The sequence below is a fragment of the Gossypium arboreum genome, chromosome 9 (genome assembly GCF_025698485.1).
Source record: "Gossypium arboreum isolate Shixiya-1 chromosome 9, ASM2569848v2, whole genome shotgun sequence".
NCBI lineage: Eukaryota > Viridiplantae > Streptophyta > Magnoliopsida > Malvales > Malvaceae > Gossypium > Gossypium arboreum.
Window position 1 is genome coordinate 51,812,016 of NC_069078.1, and position 21,089 is coordinate 51,833,104.

The 21,089-nt window shown below is 32.7% G+C and overlaps 2 protein-coding genes across 5 annotated transcripts; one reads left to right on the forward strand and one right to left on the reverse strand.

The window, feature by feature from the left end:
• Positions 1-401: 401 nt before the first annotated feature.
• Positions 402-18,528, forward strand: LOC108455910 (putative vesicle-associated membrane protein 726). 2 transcript variants are annotated; one of them, XM_017754487.2, is made up of 6 exons: positions 402-472; positions 832-1,038; positions 17,307-17,448; positions 17,519-17,639; positions 17,774-17,836; positions 18,092-18,528. In XM_017754487.2, exons 2-6 carry the CDS (start codon positions 849-851, stop codon positions 18,233-18,235), a joined length of 660 nt encoding a protein of 219 aa, XP_017609976.1. In that variant the 5' UTR covers positions 402-472; positions 832-848; the 3' UTR covers positions 18,236-18,528. The 2 variants fall into 2 exon arrangements, with proteins under 2 accessions (XP_017609976.1, XP_017609975.1); XM_017754486.2 differs by lacking the exon at positions 402-472 and having other exon boundaries at positions 528-1,038.
• Positions 18,529-18,570: 42 nt separating this feature from the next.
• On the reverse strand, positions 18,571-20,449 carry LOC108456193 (UPF0481 protein At3g47200-like). Of its 3 annotated transcripts, none has more exons than XM_017754792.2 (2): positions 20,236-20,449; positions 18,571-19,971 (listed from the first exon to the last, which is right to left on the reverse strand). In XM_017754792.2, exon 2 carries the CDS (start codon positions 19,944-19,946, stop codon positions 18,684-18,686), a length of 1,263 nt encoding a protein of 420 aa, XP_017610281.1. In that variant the 5' UTR covers positions 19,947-19,971; positions 20,236-20,449; the 3' UTR covers positions 18,571-18,683. The 3 variants fall into 3 exon arrangements, with proteins under 3 accessions (XP_017610281.1, XP_052874965.1, XP_052874964.1); XM_053019005.1 differs by having other exon boundaries at positions 18,571-19,854; positions 20,236-20,447; XM_053019004.1 differs by having other exon boundaries at positions 18,571-19,906; positions 20,236-20,447.
• Positions 20,450-21,089: the final 640 nt, after the last annotated feature.

Here is a 21,089-nt window from a genome sequence, read left to right on the forward strand (position 1 = left end):
GCCCTTTATGCCCGTCCCTATTTTCATAGTTCGTACCCCTGGGAAGCCGGCCTTGGGACAGTAAAATGTAGCCCATTCCCATAAGGCACAGGACCTGACAATTTTCAAAATCATAATAAAATATTTTAAAAAGTATTTTTCATATTATAATTTTACGTTTTAATAGTAATTCAGGTGGCACTTTCCTTACTACGATATTAGTTTGAGCGCCCAACTTATTATATACATTAATTAAGAGTTGTATATCAAATATATTTATCAATTAATTTAAATAAAATATTTTTTTCAAAACTTGGATTTTTTAATATTATTTAATAAAATTTTAAAGTATTTTTCATAAATATTTCAACAAATTATTTAAATAATAATTATTTTTAAATTTAAATAAATAAATAAGATTGAAACCCCAGCGTAGCGGGGATGAAATGCTAGTGCATCTTGAAAAAAAACCAACAATTCCCTCTATTTCAATGTAAGTGCAATAATTCGAAATGCAATTTAATTATATAATATAACAAAGAATAAATTAAAATTATTAATACATCAATATTTATCTGTTTTAAATATATAAGTAGAACGTAATACAAAAAATAACTATAACAGAAACAAATAATTATGAGAAAATTACTTATCCCTTTTAATCGGCTAGCTCCTCTCGTTGATCTGAATAAATATTATACATAAATATAATTCCATTTAGCATAAATGTAGCATTTCTTCATTTTCCTATTTTCTTCTCCGATCCCATAATCCCTCAGCTGCTATCTTATTTTTTCCCTTCCAATTTTTTTTTTTTTGTGACAATTGAATTTTTGGTTGAGAAAATTTTAGGGTTAGGGTTTTGAGAGATGGGACAACAGTCGTTGATCTACACCTCTGTGGCTCGAGGCACGGTGATCCTCGCCGAGTACACCGAGTTCTCCGGTAATTTCAACACCATCGCCGCTCAATGTCTCCAGAAGCTCCCTGCCTCCAGCAACAGGTTTACTTATAATTGCGATGGCCACACCTTCAATTACCTCGTTGACAATGGATTCAGTAAGAATTTTTTTATCCCCTTTGGCTACGATTTGGGATCTGAATCTTCGTTTTTATTGATCGGTTTGCTTTCAAAAATAATAATAAATTGGAATGAACCTATTCTACGGATTGATTTTATTAATGATTTAATGATTTAAATACGTTTGCTGATTCCCGATCCTTTTTGTTGTTTGGCATTTGTTGACCGGCTGACTGTTTTGCCCCGTGTTTACGCTGGGCTTAGTTTTGATTTAGAGGGTGCTTTTGTTTGGATTTGTTGATTCTATTCTGAATTTGAGCTTTTGACTCTATTTTTTTATGAGATTTGGTATTGACTGCCTTGATTTGCACGTATTGTATTTGTGCATTTACCTGTTTGATCTGTCAATAAAAAGAAGGAAAGATAGATTAATTGGAATCACTGAATTTGTTCATCAATGTTCAATTTAAAGAATTTAATTATGGCTCTTGGGCCATAATGGTTAAATAGACATGATGCTTTATTTTGATATACCTTAATAAAGAATACATACTTTAATTTTTAAATATTAAAAAATTATATTTGTTTATTTAGAAATCTTAATTTTAGTTGAATTAGCATAAATATTGTTGTTAACGCAGAGCATGTATGATTAGAATCTACAATAAAATTTATTAGAAAAAATCTTAATTCCCATCCAATTCCCATGTCAAGTGGTAACAGTAAAAAGATATACTAACTTTTTAGCTTCCAAAGTGTACGGTTTATTTACTTTTAAAATTACATAAAAATATTTATTTTGTATTTTAATAAAATTTTAAAATTATATTTTATAAAACAAAAGAATAAAAACATTTTAAATTTTAAAATAAAATTATTTTAAATTTTTAAAAATTATAAAAAATCATAAAAACTTTCAAGAATTCAAAGCTTACATTATTTACTCCATCCATGATAAAGGCCTATCTAAAGTTTGATTTATTTATTCCGTCAATGTTAAAAAAATTGAATAAATAATTTTAATTTAATTTAAATTAATTATATATTAAAATATTTTTATTTAAATTTATTTATAAATCTATATATAGCATATTAGTATAAAAATTTCTTAAATATTGATACAAACTTTGAATTGATTCAAGTAAAAAGTACTTATTCAAAACTAATTTAATATAGATGAAATGAACAACTCACACTTTGATGAAATCTTATTACCATACAAGTAGTAAATGGAATGAATTGTTGACGTGATGGCGTGAGTGTTCACTGTCCCAAATGTGAAATGGGTTCGAGTTGCTTTAATCGTGTTGTTGTTAGGGCTTTGTCCTTTTCTTGTATTTCACCAAAAAATTAATTTTGAAAGTTTTATATTTTTAAAAAAGTTATTTTCTTAACTTTTGGATTTTTAAAAAGAATTTACAGTTTTTAAGATTTTATTGAAAAATGATTTTTTTACATATACATTTTAAAGGGTAAAGACCAAAATAGCATAAAATTGTAAATGTGAAAGTGCTAAAAAAATATATTACTTTTTTTAAGTTGTCATGTCCATAATTCTAACAAAGGATCAAAATTTTAAATAAAAAATACAATAACTTTAAAATTGAAGTAGAAAAATTAACTTTTAAATATCAAAGGAATAAAGTTAGAATTGTTCATAAATCAAATTATTCATCTAAGTCCGAAGGCCTACCTGAAATTTAGGAAGGTTTGGGCAAAAACATTAGACTTGAAAATGTGTTTGGATAAGAAATGGGTCATTTAAAATATAGGTTGGGCTCGATTTAAACATTCAAGGTTCGAGTCTAGCCTAACTCATTTTTAAATCTATATTGTTTTATGTTGTTATTTTATATATTATGTAATTTATAACATATAAAAATTAAATCTATAGCAGTATATAATATTAATACTATGATCTAAACGTTAAAAATTGTTAAGGTGATTATATGTAAAATTTTAATAAATAAAAATATATAAATTTATTAAATATTAAATTAAAAGTAATTATAAAAATAATATTGCAGTATAAAATGGGTTCGGGTTAGCTATTTATAGATATGAATAGGCTTGAGCAAAATTGTAGGCTCATATTTCAAGTCGGATCGAGTTTAAGTAAATATAAAATAATATCATGCATAAATCAACTTGAACTCAACCCAACCTATAAATACCTCTAAACACAATTACCTTCGCAATATTTAAATTGAAAATGCACTTATAGTTTGAAAATTAATTATTTGTCGGCTTTGATAAGAATATATTAATATCCCAAGCTTTATTTACTTGATGAATTATAAATGAAAATATAAATTTACCTATTATTCATTCAATTTTTATTCATATTTTTAATTACGGGTAATCTAACTATTTTTGAAATTATTTTTTATTAAATTAAATTATAATTAAATATTATTCTAATAATATATATTACAAGGTTTAAGACCCTCAATTGATGCGGAGACTTTTTTTTTTTACACATCATATATTTATTTTGTTAGCATGTAACTTTCTCATATAACATACTTTTAATTTTACATCGATTAGAGAACATTTTCATAACTTACATTTGCCTTACAAGTATATATAAATTTCATCACTATTTTCATTACCTTTCTATAGTTTCTTCCTTTAAAGAAATTTATAAGAAATAATTCGTAGTTTAAAAATATTTATATTATTTATAATCTATAACTATATATATTTGAAAGAGGGAAATAATAATAATTTTATTGATTCGGAAATAGCCTAAAACTATCATTTATGTTTTATTTTATTTTTCAATTTAAAAACTTTTTATAAATATGCTCAATAGAACTTTTACATACTTTTATATATAATTTAAGAAATTAAAATCTTCTCATTTATTTTATAAATAAGTGATAATTTTTTATATTTCATTAAAATTTGTTTTAATCTCATATTGACAAGAGAATACTCTCATAGTACACTTATTCATTATTTTTATTAAAAGTTAATTTTAATCATATATTAACTAGAGAATACTTCTATAGTTTACTTCTTCACTAATTTCATTAAAAATTAATTTAATTCTTTTAAAAGTTAATTTTAATCCCATATTGACTAAAGAACAATCTCATGCTCATGCTTATCTTATAAATAAGTGATAATATCTTCATATTTTCATTCAAAAGTTAATTTTAATCCCACATCGATTAGAAAACACTCTCATATCAGACATTTACCTCATAAATAAGTGACAATTTGTTTACTAATTTCATTAAAAGTTAATCTTTGTACCTAATTGATTAGAGAATATTCATATAGCTCATTTCTTCACCATTTTTATTAAAAATTAATCTTAATCCCACATTGGCTAGAGAACCATCTCATTCTTACACTTGTCCTATAAATAAGTGTCAATTTCTAATTGTCTCATATCTCACATTTACCTTATAAATAAGTGATAGTTTTTTCACTATTGTCATTAAAAAGTTAATTTTAATCCCACATTGATGGGAAAATACTCTCATAACTCACTTCACTTCTTTTTATTCCTACGTTGTTTAGAGAACATACTCATGCTTAAAGGTACCTGAAAAATAAGTGGTAGTTTTTTTTACGATTTTAATTAGAAAGTTAATTTTAATCCCACATTAGCTAGAGGCACTCACTTATATCACATTTACTTTATAAATAAGTGACAATTTGTTCATTATTTTCACTAAAAGTTAATTTTAGTACCTCATTGACTAGAGAATATTTTCATCAATTTACCTTATAAATAAATGATAAATTCTTTACTATTTTCATTAAAAGTTAATTTTAATCCCACATTTATTAGAGAACACTCTTATAGTTCACTTCATTGTTTTTATTAAAAGTTAATTTTAATTCCATATTAACTAGAAAATACTCTTATAGCTCACTTATTTCATTAGTTTTACTAAAATTAATTTTAATCCTATATTGGCTAAAGAACACTTTCATGCTCATACTTACCTTATAAATAAGTGTCAAATTCTTTACTATTTTCAAGTTAATTCTAATCGCACATTAACTAGAGAACACCCCATATCTCACATTTACCTTATAAAATAAGTGATAATTTCCCTGTGTGGCTGATCATCCTCTCAGACCAGCTATTGATCATCATCTTGGTAAGCTATTGATACGAACTCGGTTGTAGATGTCTCGAATCGTATTTGTTGTCCAATCGTGAATTTGAGTAAGAGTTGAATCGTTTACAAAATGAATTAGGTTTAATCAAAATAGGCTAATGAAAAGAAAGAAATAGGCTTAAAATAAGGTTGTGAAATGGTTAAACAAATATAGGTAATTCGCATAAGGCCTGAGAATGAACCAACAATAATGTGAATTGTTTACCCGAAACTCAAAATAGGTCTTAGGTGAATTAGGTTTAGAAAAAAACAGCACAAAAAAAAGCCTTGATCCACTATCAAATGTGATAGGAACCAAAGGTATACGCACGCCACACCAAAATGTGATAAGCTCGGTTTAACAAAGAACAGATTGACGTCGCAAGAATACTTGATAAGTCAATTCAGTCTCGAAAGAACAAGAATAATAGGAAATCTCACAAGTTTCAGATTTAGCATAAATTTCACAAAAAGTCCCTTCCACAAGCTGATTACAAAGTATTTATAGTACTATAAGAGACCTAACCAAAAAGTCACTTGAATTCAACTTTAATGAGCAGTTATGAGCTAAAATGAAACTTAATCACTAAGCACAAACTCTTGAAATCTCTAGGCCTAAATAACAGCAACTATCAACATGATTTAATATTCCAATTTAGCTGATTTAATTGAACTTGAAGGCTTGGGTAGCCGAATAGACACTAGCAATATGGATAACATTTTAGGCACTCAAACAAACCATGGTGTGATCATTAAGAGACAATCGGTTATGGAATGTGTAATCACTCATTTTTCAATTGCTATTCTTGAATAGCTCATTACAGAAGAGGAATAGGCTGCCGAATTTAAATGGTGAATAATGCTCTTCTTAAATGTTGTAACAGCTCCTTTTATATAACTGATTCCAACTAAATAGTCGCATTTAACAATTTGTAACCGCCCTTGTTTGTAACAGATTCCGACTAAATAGTCACCTACAAGTATTTATTTAACAAACACATGTAACACACTAACACATTAAACACATGTAACACATGTAACAATAAATTATTCCAGCAATTAAATTAACTAAGATAAGCATTTATTCTAGCAACTCAATTAATAACTAAGATGAGTTCAATTAAAAATAAAATTCAGCTTGTGATAAATTGTAAAGGATGCCTTCCAAGCATGATCAATGGATTTGGCTACTTGCTCTCCCCAAGCTCGATGAACATAGCTTACTAACGCATCTTGAAACCTCTTAGCTCGAACTTGAGTTATAGGTCCTTGTGGCAGCTCAACGGGTTCGGTGGTAACTTCTTGAGCTATGGTCGCATCATCCCACCTTTTTCAAAGCAATTTGTCCCCAAATCATCACGTACATCAAAAAGGGATAAATTAGCAACGTTAAAAGTAGCACTAATTCCATACTCACCAGGTAAGTCTATCTTATAGGCATTATCGTTAATCTTTTCCAAGATTTGAAAAGGACCGTCTCCCCTCAGCAAAACTTTGGATCGTCTTTGAGCTGAAAATCTCTCCTTACGCATGTGAATCCAAACCCGGTCACTGGATTCAAACGTCACTCGTTTACATCCCTTATTGACTTTACGAGCATATTGCTCGGTTCTTCGTTCAATATTATCCCTAAATCGCTGATGCAATTGTTTCACAAATTCTGCCTTTTTCTTTCCATCTACATGTATTAACTGATCAAAGGGTAAGGGCAACAAATCCAACGGAGCTAATGGATTAAAACCATACACTACCTTAAAGAGTGAATATTTGGTAGTCAAGTGTACCGATCGGTTGTATGCGAATTTGATGTAGGGTAAATACTCCTCCCAAGTTTTTAGATTTTTTCGAATAATTGCCCACAGTAGTGTTGACAAAACATGACTAACGACCTCCGTTTGGCCGTCGGTTTGGGGATGGCTTGTTGTTGAAAAAAACAGCTTGGTGCCAAGCTTGCCCCATAAGGTTCTCCAAAAATGGCTAAGGAACTTGATGTCTTAGCCTGAAATGATGGTCCTCGGAACACCATGTAATCACACGATCTCCCTAAAAAATAGATTTGCAACATTTAGAGTATCGCTAATTTTGTTACACGTAATGAAATGAGCCATTTTTGAAAACCTATCAACTACAACACAATGTTTTTGCCCTTTTTTTCTAGGAATACCTAGAACGAAATCCATAGAAATATCCATCCATGGTGCTTTCGGGATCGGCAACAGAGTATAAAGTCCATGTGGCCAGATTTTTGATTTCGCCTTCTTGCAAGTAATACAGTACTAGCATACTTTAGCCACATCTCGTTTCATTTTCGGCCAATAGAAGTGTTCTTGAAGAATGGCCAAAGTTTTGGCAATACTGAAACGACCCATTAATCCCTCGCTGTGCGCTTCATGAACCAGTACGTCTCTAGTTGATCCTTGGGGTATGCACAATTTATTTTCTCAAAAAAGGAATCCATCTTGCCGATAGTACCTATTATATACACCTTGCACACATAACTTGTAAATTTCTCCAAAATCAAAGTCATCAGCATATTAATCCTTCAAATAAGTGAAACCAAGTAATTTAACTTCCAAATGGTTTAAAAGAGCATACCTTCATGACAGAGCATCCACAACGATATTTTCCTTACCTTGCTTATATTTAATCACATATAGGAAGGATTCTAAGAACTCAACCCATTTTGCATGACGTTTGTTGAGCTTAGTTTGCCCTCTCAAGTGTTTCAAAGCCTCATGGTCCGTGTGTATAACGAACTCTTTCGGCCAAAGGTAATGCTGCCACTTCTTTAATGCATGTATCAACGCATACATTTCCTTATCATAGGTGAGGTAATTGAGCGTAGCCCCGTTAACTTTCTCTCTAAAAAAAGTCACCAAACGCCTATCTTGTATTGAAACCGCACCTATACCTATACCAGAGGCATCACATTCCACCTCAAAAATTTTGTTAAAATCAAGTAAACACAAAAGTGGAGCATTAGTTAAACAATCTTTGATTTTAACAAAAACAGATTCTTGTTCATCAAACCAAATAAAATGAGAATCCTTTTTTATAATACCGGTTAATGGGGCAGCAAGAGTGCTGAAGTTCTGCACAAATCTTCTATTGAAGCTTGCAAGACCATGAAAGCTTCTAACTTGGCTGATGTTTGTCAGACGTAGCCATTATTGTATCGCTTTAATCTTGTCTTGATCCACCTCGAGGCCACTCGTACTTACAATGAAACCTAGAAAAATAATTTTGTCAATACAAAAGCTACATTTCTTAAGGTTTACATACAAGACTTCCTTTAGCAAAACCTCCAAAACAGCATGCAGATGTTCAAGATGATCAGATAAAGACTTACTATAAATTAAAATATCGTCAAAATAAACTACGCAAAAAAGACCAATGAAAGATTTCAAAACGTGGTTCATCAACCTCATGAAAGTACTCGAGGCATTAGTGAGGCCAAATGGCATCACTAGCCACTTATACAAACCATATTTGGTTTTGAACGCAGTCTTCCACTCATCCCCTCCCGCATGCAAATTTGATGATAGCCACTTTTCAGATAGATCTTAGAGAACAATTTAGCACCGCTAAGCTCGTCTAACATATCATCGAGTCTAGGAATGGGATGACGGTATTTGACGGTAATCTTGTTGATGGCTCTGTAATCTACGCACATTCTCTACAATCTATCCTTTTTAGGCACCAACAAAACGGGTACCGCGCATGGACTTAGACTCTCCCTTATATAACCTTTCTCCATTAATTTCGCTACTTGTCGTTGCAACTCCTTGGTTTCCTCGGGGTTGCTTTGGTAAGCTTGTCTATTTGGAATTATAGCCCCGAGAAAAAATTCTATTTGGTGTTCGATTCCTCAGAGAGGAGGCAACCCACTAGGCACTTCTTTCGGAAAACATCCTCAAATTCCTGAAGTAATGAAACAACAGAAGAAGGCAAAGAATTATCAAGTTCGTTAGCATCAAATAAATATTCCTTGTACAAAATTACAAGCATAGACTAACGCATCAACAAAGATTTTCTTATTTCTCTTTCCCTCACAAATACGCTTATTTTATCACTCTCGTTTTCTTTTTGACTTTCTTTTTCCTCTCGTGCTTTTACCTCCACTCTCTTAATTGTTTCTTTCTTTTTCTTTTGATTTTTCGATAGACTCTTTTAATTTGATTTGAACTCAATACAATTATTTCGAGGTAAATGGAGCTAGGGTTACATTTTTGCCTAGATACTCAAATGTGTAATGGTTGGTGTATCCATCATGAATTGTATGTCGATCAAACTGTTATAGACGCCCAAAAGAAGGTGTCCCACATGTATTGGAACCACATCACATACCACTTCATCTTGATGTTTTCCAATGGAAAAGGCTACAACAGCTTGCTTTGTCACTTTAAGTTCTCCTCCATTATTCAACTATTGTAGCTTGTATGGACTCGAGTGTTTGGTCATGGCTAACCCAAGCCTGTCAACCAGTATGGTACTTGCTATATTAGTACAACTTCCCCTATCAATAATCATGCTACATACTTTAAGTTGGATATGGCACCGAGTGTGGAAAATATTTTCCCATTTTTGTTCAGTTTTAGCACTTTGAATATTGAGGCTCCTTTTCACCATAAGGATTTCGCCTTCAACCGGAAGCTCCAAATCTTCATCATCATCATCGGATGGCTTTTCAGGCTCATTTTCATTTTCTTCCTCAGATTCGATTTCATCGTCAGTCTTTACCACCATAACTCGTCAATTAGGATATTGACTAGCTATGTGCCCCAGGCCTTGACACTTGAAACATTTTATGTCTCTCGTACGATTTGACACTTACTCATTTTTATTCCGGCTTGACTCACCAACAGGCTGATTGGATTTAGCAGCTACAACCAGTTCCTTTCTTCGAACAAGGGGTTTATTGACTCATTAGCTCCATGTGTTAGTGGAGGGATTGGTATAGGATCAACTAACTCCTTTTTGTTTGAGTTGTTTTTTAAATTTTATCGCCATATTGACCATGTCCATCACTTCAACATAGTGTTGTAATTCAATTATGTTGGCAATGTTATGGTTTAGGCCCGCAAGGAATCTGGCCATTGTCGCCTCTCAATCCTCCTCAATATCAGCTCAGATCATTGCTATCTCCATCTCGTTATAATAGTCTTCAACGCTTCTATTGCCTTGAGTAAAGTTTTGAAGTCGTTGATAAAGATCCCGATAGTAGTATGAAGGAATAAATCGTTTCCGCATGACCGACTTCATTTCAGCCTAAGTAGAGATGAGTCTTTCACCATTTCATCTTCGTCTCGTTATAAGCTGGTCCCACCACACAATGGCATAATCTGAAAACTCGATTGCCACGAGCTTCACCTTTTTGCTATCCGAATAATTATGGCATTCGAAAATAAGCTTGATCTTCTTTTCTCACTCTAAATAATATTCGGGGTCGTTCTTACCTTGGAATGGTGGAATCGACATCTTAATATTCTTAAGTTTGTCATCAGGACGGTCTCGATCTCTAGGGCCTCGATTTTGTTGGTGGCCTCGTTGACGTACACTTTGGGTAGATGAATGATCACTTTCTTGATCACTCGCTCATAGGGATCTTGGATTGGACGTCCTCGCCCTCGTCTTGCAACTTCCGGACTTGCCTCGTACTATTCTCGTGTTTCGAATCGAAATAATTGATCTTCGATTGGTTTGAGTTTACGATCAAATAACAGCTCTATTTCTCGCATGAGTGCTTGAAGGGTGAGATCCGGCATGCCTCCTCAAACGTTTCTTATAGGTTGGATCCCAACTCTCTCGTTTGGATTTCTTTCTGGACTTTGGGACATTTCAGGTACTTACAACAAAACCTCACAAATTCTCTCACAAAGAAATCACACTCACTTGGCTTTTTCTTCACTCGGATGAACTCACAACCCTCGTGCCTTTTTCTGCTCACTCCGCCTCTCTGAGTTCTTAAAGGGACTAGTTAGACTTAGAAGCAGCTTTTGTGGGTCGGTTGGCAAAACTGATGTACGATTTTGGTAGGAATTTTGTAGGACAAAAAAGGTAAGCTTGAAACAAATAAAATGGAAAGGGTTGGGTGTGGCCTAATGGTAGGATGTTGAATGAATGTTTCCGGACAGCAAGTAGAATATTTTTTTAAAAAAATTCGGCAATGAAGATCTTGTACACTTTTTTTTTTAATTTTGATTTTTTTACTTATAATATGCTAATTACAATAAGTACTTTTAAATTCTCGAATTGTTTTTGTTCGAATCTACAATACCTTTGTACTGAGAGTGCCGATTCTTAATCCAATTTCACTAGCTCTAATACAAAATAATACGAACTTGGCTGTAGATGTCTCGAGTCGTATTTGTTGCCCAATCGTGAATTGGAGTAAGAGTTGAATCGTTTATGAAATGAATTAGGTTTAATCAAAATAGGCTAATGAAAAGAAAGAAATAGGCTTAAAACAAGGTTGCGAAATGGTTAAACAAAGATAGGTAATTTGGCTAAGGCCTGAGAATGAACCAACAATAATGTGAATTGTTTACCCAAAACTCAAAATAGGTCTTTGATGAATTAGGTTTAGAAAAAAACAGTAAAAAAAAAGAAAAACTTGACCCACTATCAATGTGATTGGAACCAAAGGTATACGAACGCCACACCAAAAGGTGATAAGTTCGGTTTAACAAAAAATAGATTGACGCCACAAGAATACTTGATAAGTCAATTCAGTCCCGAAAGAACATGGATAATTGGAAATCTCACAAGTTTTTTAGATTTAGCATAAATTTTACAAAAAGTCCCTTCAACAAGCTAATTACAAAGTATTTATAGTACTATAAGAGACCTAACCAAAAAGTCACTTGAATTCAGGTTTAATGAGCGGTTATGAGCTAAAATGAAACTTAATCACTAAGCATAAACTCTTGAAATCTCTAGGCCTAAATAACAGTAACTTTCAACGTGATTTAATGTTCCAATTCAGCTGATTTAATTGAACTTGAAGGCTTGGGCAACCGAATAGACACCAGCAATATGGATAACATTTTAGGCACTCAAACAAACCATGGTGTGATCATTAAGAGACAATCGGTTATGGAATGTGTAATCACTCATTTGTCTATTGCTGTTCTTGAACAGCTCCTTAGAGAAGATGAATAAGCTGCCGAATTTAAATGGTGAATAATGCTCTTCTTAAATGTTGTAATATCCCCTTGTATATAACTGATTCCAACTAAATAATTGCATTTAACAATTTGTAACTGCCATTGTTTGTAACCTATTCTAGCTGAATAGTCACCTACAAGCATTCATTTAACAAACATATTAGAACACATGTAACAATAAATTATTCCAGCAACTAAATTAACTAAGATAAGCATTTATTCTAGAAACTCAATTAATAACTAAGATGAGTTCAATTAAAAATAAAATTCAGCTTGTAATAAATTGTAAGGGATACCTATTGAACTGATCCAAGCATGATCAATGGATTCGGCTACTTGCTCTCCCCAAGCTAGATCAACATAGCTTGCTAACGCATCTTGAAACCTCTTAGCTCGAAATCGAGTTATAGGTCCTTGTGGCAGTTCAACGGGTTCGGTGGTAACTTCCCGAGCTATGGTCACATCAGCTATTGCCTCACCAACTAGCTAATCAGACACGAACCCTTTCTTGGGCGGATTCCTACTTTTGCTCCTCAACCTATAGGGTATTAGCAACCGTTTCCAGTTGTTGTTCCCCTCCCATTTACTATTTTTCATTAAAAAGTTTATTTTAATCCCACATTGACTAGCGAATACTTTTATAACTCACTTCTTCATTATTTTCATTAAAGTTAATTTCAATCTCACATTAATTAGAAAATACTCTCATATCTCACTTCTTTCACTATTTCCACTAAAATTTAATTTAATCCTATATTGGTTAGAGAACACTCCCATGTTCACACTTACCCTATAAATAAATGTCAATTTATTCACTATTTTTATTAAAAAGGTTAATTTTAATATCATATTGACTAGAGAATATTCACATGTGTTACATTTACATTAAATAGTTAATTTTAATCTCACATTAACTCTTTTTATAAACATGAAAGGTTAAATAGTGGTGGTTCCAATATTGTGATACATACACTATGTAACACCCTCACTCAACCCGATCACTGAATTTGGAAATAATAAAAATAAAGTTAACTGTCTGAACTCCGGACTCTAGGAGATTTAAGTAATTACAATATAGTCGTCCCATGGAGAAACTCTTAAAGGTACCCTATTCCTATATATATGACATGATACTATGATGCGCCTTAAATCTATACGGTCTGGCTTAGTCCCTCATTGAGTTCCTTATCCCGCGGATCTTGCAACCACAAGTCAAAACCTTTGTAAGTTAATAAGAACTTAGTGAGTTTCTTAACTAGAAAACGTAAACTTAAGCCACGCATCGCAGGGATAGCAAAAAGAATGGAACTTAGTGTAAATAACTTTTTGTTTATATGGAAAATTTTCTCTTAACCTGACATATCGGGCTCTAACTTATTCTCGATCCTATCCGCATGACGGATAGATCGTTGGGCCATTTCCTTCTGGTCATCCTATCAACCTTCAACCAACCTTGATAGATCCTTAAAATCTCGCCAACTTCACGTTCTCTGTCATTTCTTTGCCTATATTATTTCTTCCCTTTATTCCCAATGGGGACTCTTCTTTCCACCATGTACTTATAAGGTAGTTTCTTAGGCCTACCCTCCTAGAGGTCTTTGGGTAATTTCCCTTGGAGCTTCATTCCAAATCTATTTAGCCCATAGCGAATTCCTTACCTCACATTTGTCTTGAATGTCTTGCTGAGTTTTCCCTTGATTGATATAATTAATGAGGCCCCTCGCCACTCTGGCAAACTATATCCCTCTTAAGGAAAATTGAAATCAATTTACATCCTTGTAACCCGCCTTGTAGTTGATACCTTGCTTATTTAATGCAACATGTCTTTTTGTTATGGTCTACCTAACTTACAATACTCAGTAGACTATTACTTGGGTGGTTGTCTGAGTTCTCTATCTTTTACATATCGATTCTCTACGAAACTAGCTATTTACTTGGTGCTTTCTTACTAATTTCCACTTAGAAAGGAAAAGTATCAACAGACATATCTATCTCTTGATGTATCCCTTTGTGTAACCTTCTCTCGATCAATAGGTTCTAGCTACACCTTTTTACCTCACGAACTAATCATCGAGCCCATGCTCAATCTTTATTAAAATAGGTTTCTTTTGTCTATGCTTAATGGTGGATCCTTGATTGTGATCCTTGGTTGAACCATCTTTCGCTTGTCTATACATCCGTCACTTATTGGCGAATCATTTCCCATGACCGTTTCATGTTGGATTACCACCCGATTACCATATTGACTTTAATGGTTATTGTTTCGGTAATATATTTCTCTTACTTTACCTGACGGATTTCTCAAACCTGCTCACTAATGCTTGCATTTTTCCTTAAACGTGACTTTCCATAATTATCGTTCTGGCATTCCACTCTATGTTTAATGTCCCGACGGACCACTCTACATTTATTTATCCCAATGGACTCTTTATGTGGACTACATTGGTTGTTATAGCCTAATCACGGTCTTATACCTCATGGTCCCCGCGTTTACTATCCTAGTGGTTTGCCCATGTTTAGTATCCTAATGGATTATCTATGATGCCATAACATCTTTCAGCTGTGATCTTACACCAAAAAACCTTGTATTTACTATCTCCATGGACTATCAACTGATGCTATAACATCTTTCAGTCATGGTCTTAGTCCTATTTAGCCATTCTGACGTGCTTTCACATGATGCCATAACATCTTTCAGTTATGGTCTTACTTATTTTATCTTGATGCCATAGCATCTTTCAACTGTGGCCTTACTCATCTTTATCATGATGCCATAACATCTTTCAGCTATGGTCTTACTCATATTGGCATATAGCCTCTAATTGGACCCATGACCTAGCCATGGTCTTTCTTACGTACCCTTCCCATTGCATTTCTTCCATTCCTCCAATTCACTATTCCTAACCTTGATGCTCGAACACCATAGTGTCCCCCCTCCGCAAGGTCTGGAGCTTTGCACATCACGGGTTGCATTAGCAAGATTGGATGACGATATCTAACAAAATTACTCTTTGTTTCCAAATCCTATCTTCGACTATACCCCTTGATAATTTCTCTTCCCATATTCCGTATGCAATGCACACATTTTATAAATAAAACATCATGGGAACATGCATACTAAACTAGAATAGAGGATATTCATATATCTATGCAATCGTAACATACTTGGCCTTTACAGGGTTGAGTTGCAGAAACTCACCTGATACTTCTTCACCTTATCAGCTTAACTTTTTCGATCGCTAGAGCTTCCATTCTTTTGGCAACTAAGCATGATAGTCAAATCATAGGTTAAAATTAGTGTTTTTACTTTAAACCTCAATCTTTTAGAAACATGTAAAACCCTTAAAATGGTTTTGAAAACTTTTAACTTTGTTTTTTTAAATATTACATACATTAAAGGACTTAGAACCTTACCAGCCTCTCAGATTTTCTACTTTTCTGACTAATTTCTCACGATCGTCGCTCCATGCAGGGCTTTCCATGCCATCGCTTCCTCAAAGCAACCATGGAAGATGAAGAAAAATGAGACAAGGGGGAGAAGAAGTCTCTCGGGGAATCATTTCTTAGCTATTTATAGCCATTCCTGCACGACCTTTAACTGTGCAACATTCACCCATTCACAATCATTTTATCCCCAACTAAGGAACCGACTGGCTCTAACCTAACCAAACCGAAAATGGATTCCAACCATGTCCAATTCTGTTTCTACATTTTCTTGACTTCCCAATATAGACCACCAACTTTTGGCTTTTTCCAAATGCATCCCTCAATTGGCTATTAATTTCTGAACTTTGTGGAATCTGGGTGTGACACACTAAATTATAATATGTGTAAATATTTTATATATAAAAATTGAATTAATTAAATTTATATTTTAATTTAAATACAATAAACCCACACATCGTACATCTATATAAGTTCTAATTGACATTATTATTAATTAAATGCACATTTATTTTTATAATTATAATCAATATGCACTTATTAAATTATTTAAATTTACTTATTAAATAAATTATTATTAGATTTAAATTTTGACAAATTTTTATGGTTCTCAATATTATAACTAATTTATGCACCATGTAAGCCTAATATAGATATATGTTGATGTAATGTATTTTTCAAGTTAATAATATACGCAAGCTTGTTTTTAATAAAATTTCAGGAATGCTAATTAATTATATATATATTTTTGTCTTGTCTTGTCTTGTCTTGTCTTTTTCCTTTTGCTTCTTTTTAAGAAAAATTCATGCAAATATTTTAAATTTAGTTTTAATTCCATTATATAAACGTCGAGAATAATTTCCAAATTTATTTAATTTTAATAAAATAATTAAATTTCTATAAAAGTTTAATTATAAAAAATTAATTACAGTAGAAATAAGGACAATAAATGAAATTAAATTTTAATAATTAAAGTAAATTTTGAACAAATATTATGTTTATTTTCATTAAACTTTCATCGGTAATTATTACATTTTCCTTTTTTTTTCTTCCATTATTTCGTTACTTTTATTTTAATCAATTTCTTTACCATTAAAACTTGATATGATTTTGTAACTAAAATAGTGAGAAAATAATAGAAATAAAGACACAAGGTTACTAATAAAATGGTATAATAGTCTTTTATTTAAAATTTATTTAGTAAATAAATTCCAGTGACTAATTTGGTTATCATCAAACTTTGGGAGGTAAATGAGTATTTTTGGGAAGTACTGATCAAAGAGTCTCTTTGGAATGTAGATGTTCCCTTATAACTGATTGCAACTTTGTAGTTTTATTAGGAACAGGGATAGACGAGCAATGTTTTACTTAACAAAATGCACTATTAATAGGTGAAGTCTAGCTTACTATACATGATACATAAGTTTTGTGCTTTTTTTGGTGCCTTGGGTCTCGGGTGATATAGCTTTGACTGCGTATCTTTACCATGGGGGCAGTACTGATTTTGGTAACTCCTAGATTCTTTAATCTCTCTGTTTCACATATTCATTTTGCCAAATAAATTTGGTGGTGCAGCCTACTGTGTAGTTGCAACGGAATCCGCGGGCAGGCAAATTCCAATTGCATTTCTAGAAAGAGTTAAGGAAGACTTCTCGAAGAGATATGGAGGAGGGAAGGCTGCAAATGCTAAAGCCAAGAGTCTTAATAGAGAATTTGGGTATCAATGCCTCTCCCATTAACTCTTATACTTCTTCTTCTTCACATGCTTAACTCTTTATATTGAATAGGTCCAAATTGAAGGCTCATATGAAGTACTGTGCGGAACATCCCGAAGAGATCAGTAAACTTGCCAAAGTGAAGGCTCAAGTTTCTGAAGTCAAGGGTGTTATGATGGAAAATATTGAGAAGGTAATAGTAGCTACTCTTTCTGAATCTCTTATATAAGTAGGCATGCATAGCCACCATGGGTTTTAGTGTAGATAAAATGTTAATGGTACTTCAGATATATTATTACACACAGAACAACATTTTTCTTTGTCCAGGTCCTTGACCGTGGTGAGAAGATTGAGGTACTGGTTGATAAAACTGAGAACCTTCGCTCACAGGTTAGTCCTATCTAAACTGCATTTTTATGGATGATTGAAATTATGACTCTATTCTGCTCTACTGAAGGTTCTAGAAATTATGAATCGTTGTTGCAGTCATTTATGTTGGCTCATATCTGATATTTGTATTGAGTGCATGTCTAAATACTGGTGTGGGGAATATGTCCCTTCATTTCTATAGAAAAACTTCGAAAAAATGAACATACTGGTGGTGCAGAACACATATATGCATTTGACTTGATATTTGGATTCCAGGCACAAGATTTTAGGCAGCAAGGAACTAAAATAAAAAGAAAGATGTGGATTGAGAATATGAAGATGAAATTGATTGTATTCGGTATTGTTGCTGTGATTATTATTGTGATTATTATCTCAGTCTGCCGTAACCTCAACTGTTAATCTGTCTTGGATTTACCACCTACTGCTGTTTTGCTGCCCTTGCTAACCGGGGTTATCCGGATAGATTGCTTCATTCTTTCATAGCTTATTATATATATATATATATTTCTCCCTTGCTAGCTGATTAGGACAGTGAAAGAAAGGCTTTGTATAGGGGTTACACTTTGGACCTTTTTTAAGGGTAAATAAATGTTTCTATAAAGGTCTTTCTTTATATTGTAACAATGCTTGGATGCTTGCATATTCTATTTGCCCTTTTTAATTATTATTAATTAATTTGTTTTTTCTTTTTCTTCCTCTTATCCTTTTCATATGAATATTAATGAGATGATCTCTTATATTATAAACTGTCGACACTAATTATAATTATCATATTATCAACTCAAAAGACAATCAAACATCTGATAGAAGATTACATTGATGCCGAGAAGCCCCAATGGGTTAGCATTTACTTAACATAAGAGAGAACTGAAAAAATGGTTTGAACCATGGTAAGTAGAAGGAGAAGAACAGCTGCAAGAACAGAAACAAGTGCCCATGGACTGTTAAAATAGTTGTGCTTCAAGTTTGCTATCCATTTGTTCCATTGTTTACTACAATAGCCGTTCACATTGCTGAAAACTTCAGAGTAAAAGGAGTACCTAGATATGCTCACTGAATCACCCAGCCGATTAAACATGGTGGCGATCACTTCGTCGTTGCCTAACCAGTTATTAATTATCCCTCGTCGTCGAAGTAATTCCACATCTTTCGGCGAGTTTATAAGGCAGTCCATGAAGTTCATATAATCAGTCACATGATTCAAGCTTCTCCCTGGGAAAAACTGTTCAAAGGCAATCACATTGCGGAAGAAACATTCTGTATGATCATCGATTTCTAATGTTGGTATCTTCATTGTCCCGTTTTCGAACTTTATATCGAAAATGCTACTTCCATCGGCCTTTTCAAATCGGATTCCATCCTCTTGGAGCTCAGTAGCACAATGCATGAAGCTCCACTCGATTGGTTTAGTCTTTTTCCTATAGGCTACCATTTCAGATTCAGAAGGTTGCCAGCAATCGTTTACCAAGCCGAGCAGATGCTTGATCTCCATGATCGATTTTAAGCTATCTCGAGTACACCCTTTACCCGGCAATATTATGCCGAAGAAATTCATGGTAATGTATAGGAATATGTCTGGATTCGGAATCTCTATCATACAAAACAACTCCCAAAGAATGAAGAACGGAAGTTGATTCTCCACCAACAACAAATCACGACATAGGATGCCATGGAAACCGCCTATCTTGAAAAAAGGATCGTCCATCACCGTCGTCATCGCAAACTTGCGGATTAGTTGAATTATAAAGCAAGCATCAATGAGCATCATTTCGACGAAATCGTCGGTGTCAAGATCAAGCTGTTCTGCATAACATTTCCTAGCTCTATCTTCTGATTCTCTCATTACCATTACATAGTTGGTGACATCCTCCTTCATTTCATTGAGCAGCATTCCGAGAAACCGGAATTTATGTTCCTCCATTGGTTTTAAATGATGTTTACCATGGTGGTAAGGACCGATTGCGACTACCTCGGGTTCGTATGCCTTTTCGTTTACCTTCCGAAGATAATTCGGTACTCTGAAAATGCAACAGTTTGATGATATTGGGGAAATTGCCTTGAGCTTTTTATCTATACGAATAGCAACCGGGTCATCTTTTTCATCCGCCATTTAAGTTCTTCTACATCAATAACACCTATAACAGCAGTCGACACTAAGTTGCAAAGATGATTGAACTCGGATACGGATGTTACAATCACTCTTTGCAGTTGATATTTATTTTGCAATTGACCACAATAACATTACAACGTAGATTTAAATCAATGCAAGAGTAGTATTAACAGCAAGTAATAGATGCCAAAATTAATACTAAATGCTGAAGTGTTTTCTCTAATTTCACTCATTATAAAATAGACATGTATTTCACTTGACATCTACTAAAAAAGTGTGTATTGGTTACCTGTTTGGGTTACTTGAAATGTGAATCGATCCGGTACGAGGGACGGAAATTCAAATGCAAATCGGTATTCATGCGAAGCTCAAACATCCTAGTTTTGTTTCACACAATGGTTTCATATGGGAGGTTTATGGGCGACTCAATTTGCAGCAGGAAGAAGAAGCAATGGTTGAGTAAAGTTTCTTTCCTTTTGATAGAGACGTAAGATTAGTCAATTGAGATTTGTCAAAGCTGGCTGGCTGGTAGGGACATTGTTTTGGACATTAAAACTAAGGGTTTCCAGTGACTTATTCCAATTTTTTATACTTTCCCCCCTCTTGTTTATCACTTGAGAGCACGTTATTACATATTTATAATATAAAACTAATTCCTTTTAGAATCACTAAGGATAATGTTGGTATTTTAAAAATCAACTTATAAGTATATATTCTTTTCAAGTAAATATAACATATAAATTTAATTGTCATTAATTCTTTTAAATATAATTTATATTTAAAAAGCACTCCTATTCAATCTTATTTTATTTGGAGTTTTTCATATACCTAATGCCTTTCCACCTTCAACCGTAGAAAAACTAAACAATCTATGTTCATAGAGCTATCTATAATATATAACATTTTGATAATAAAAATCTATAATATCATATACTAATTTTCTTATCCATGCACGAGTTTGTTTTATGTATGAATTAAAAATATTTTTCTTTTACATTTTTTAAATTAAGTAATATTGTGAAAATAAATTTATATTATTTTATAAAAGATATTTTTACTTTATAAAATTTTTATTTTTAAATAATATTTTTATATACAGTAAACATATTATAAAAATATTGTAGTCTAATACTATATATTATA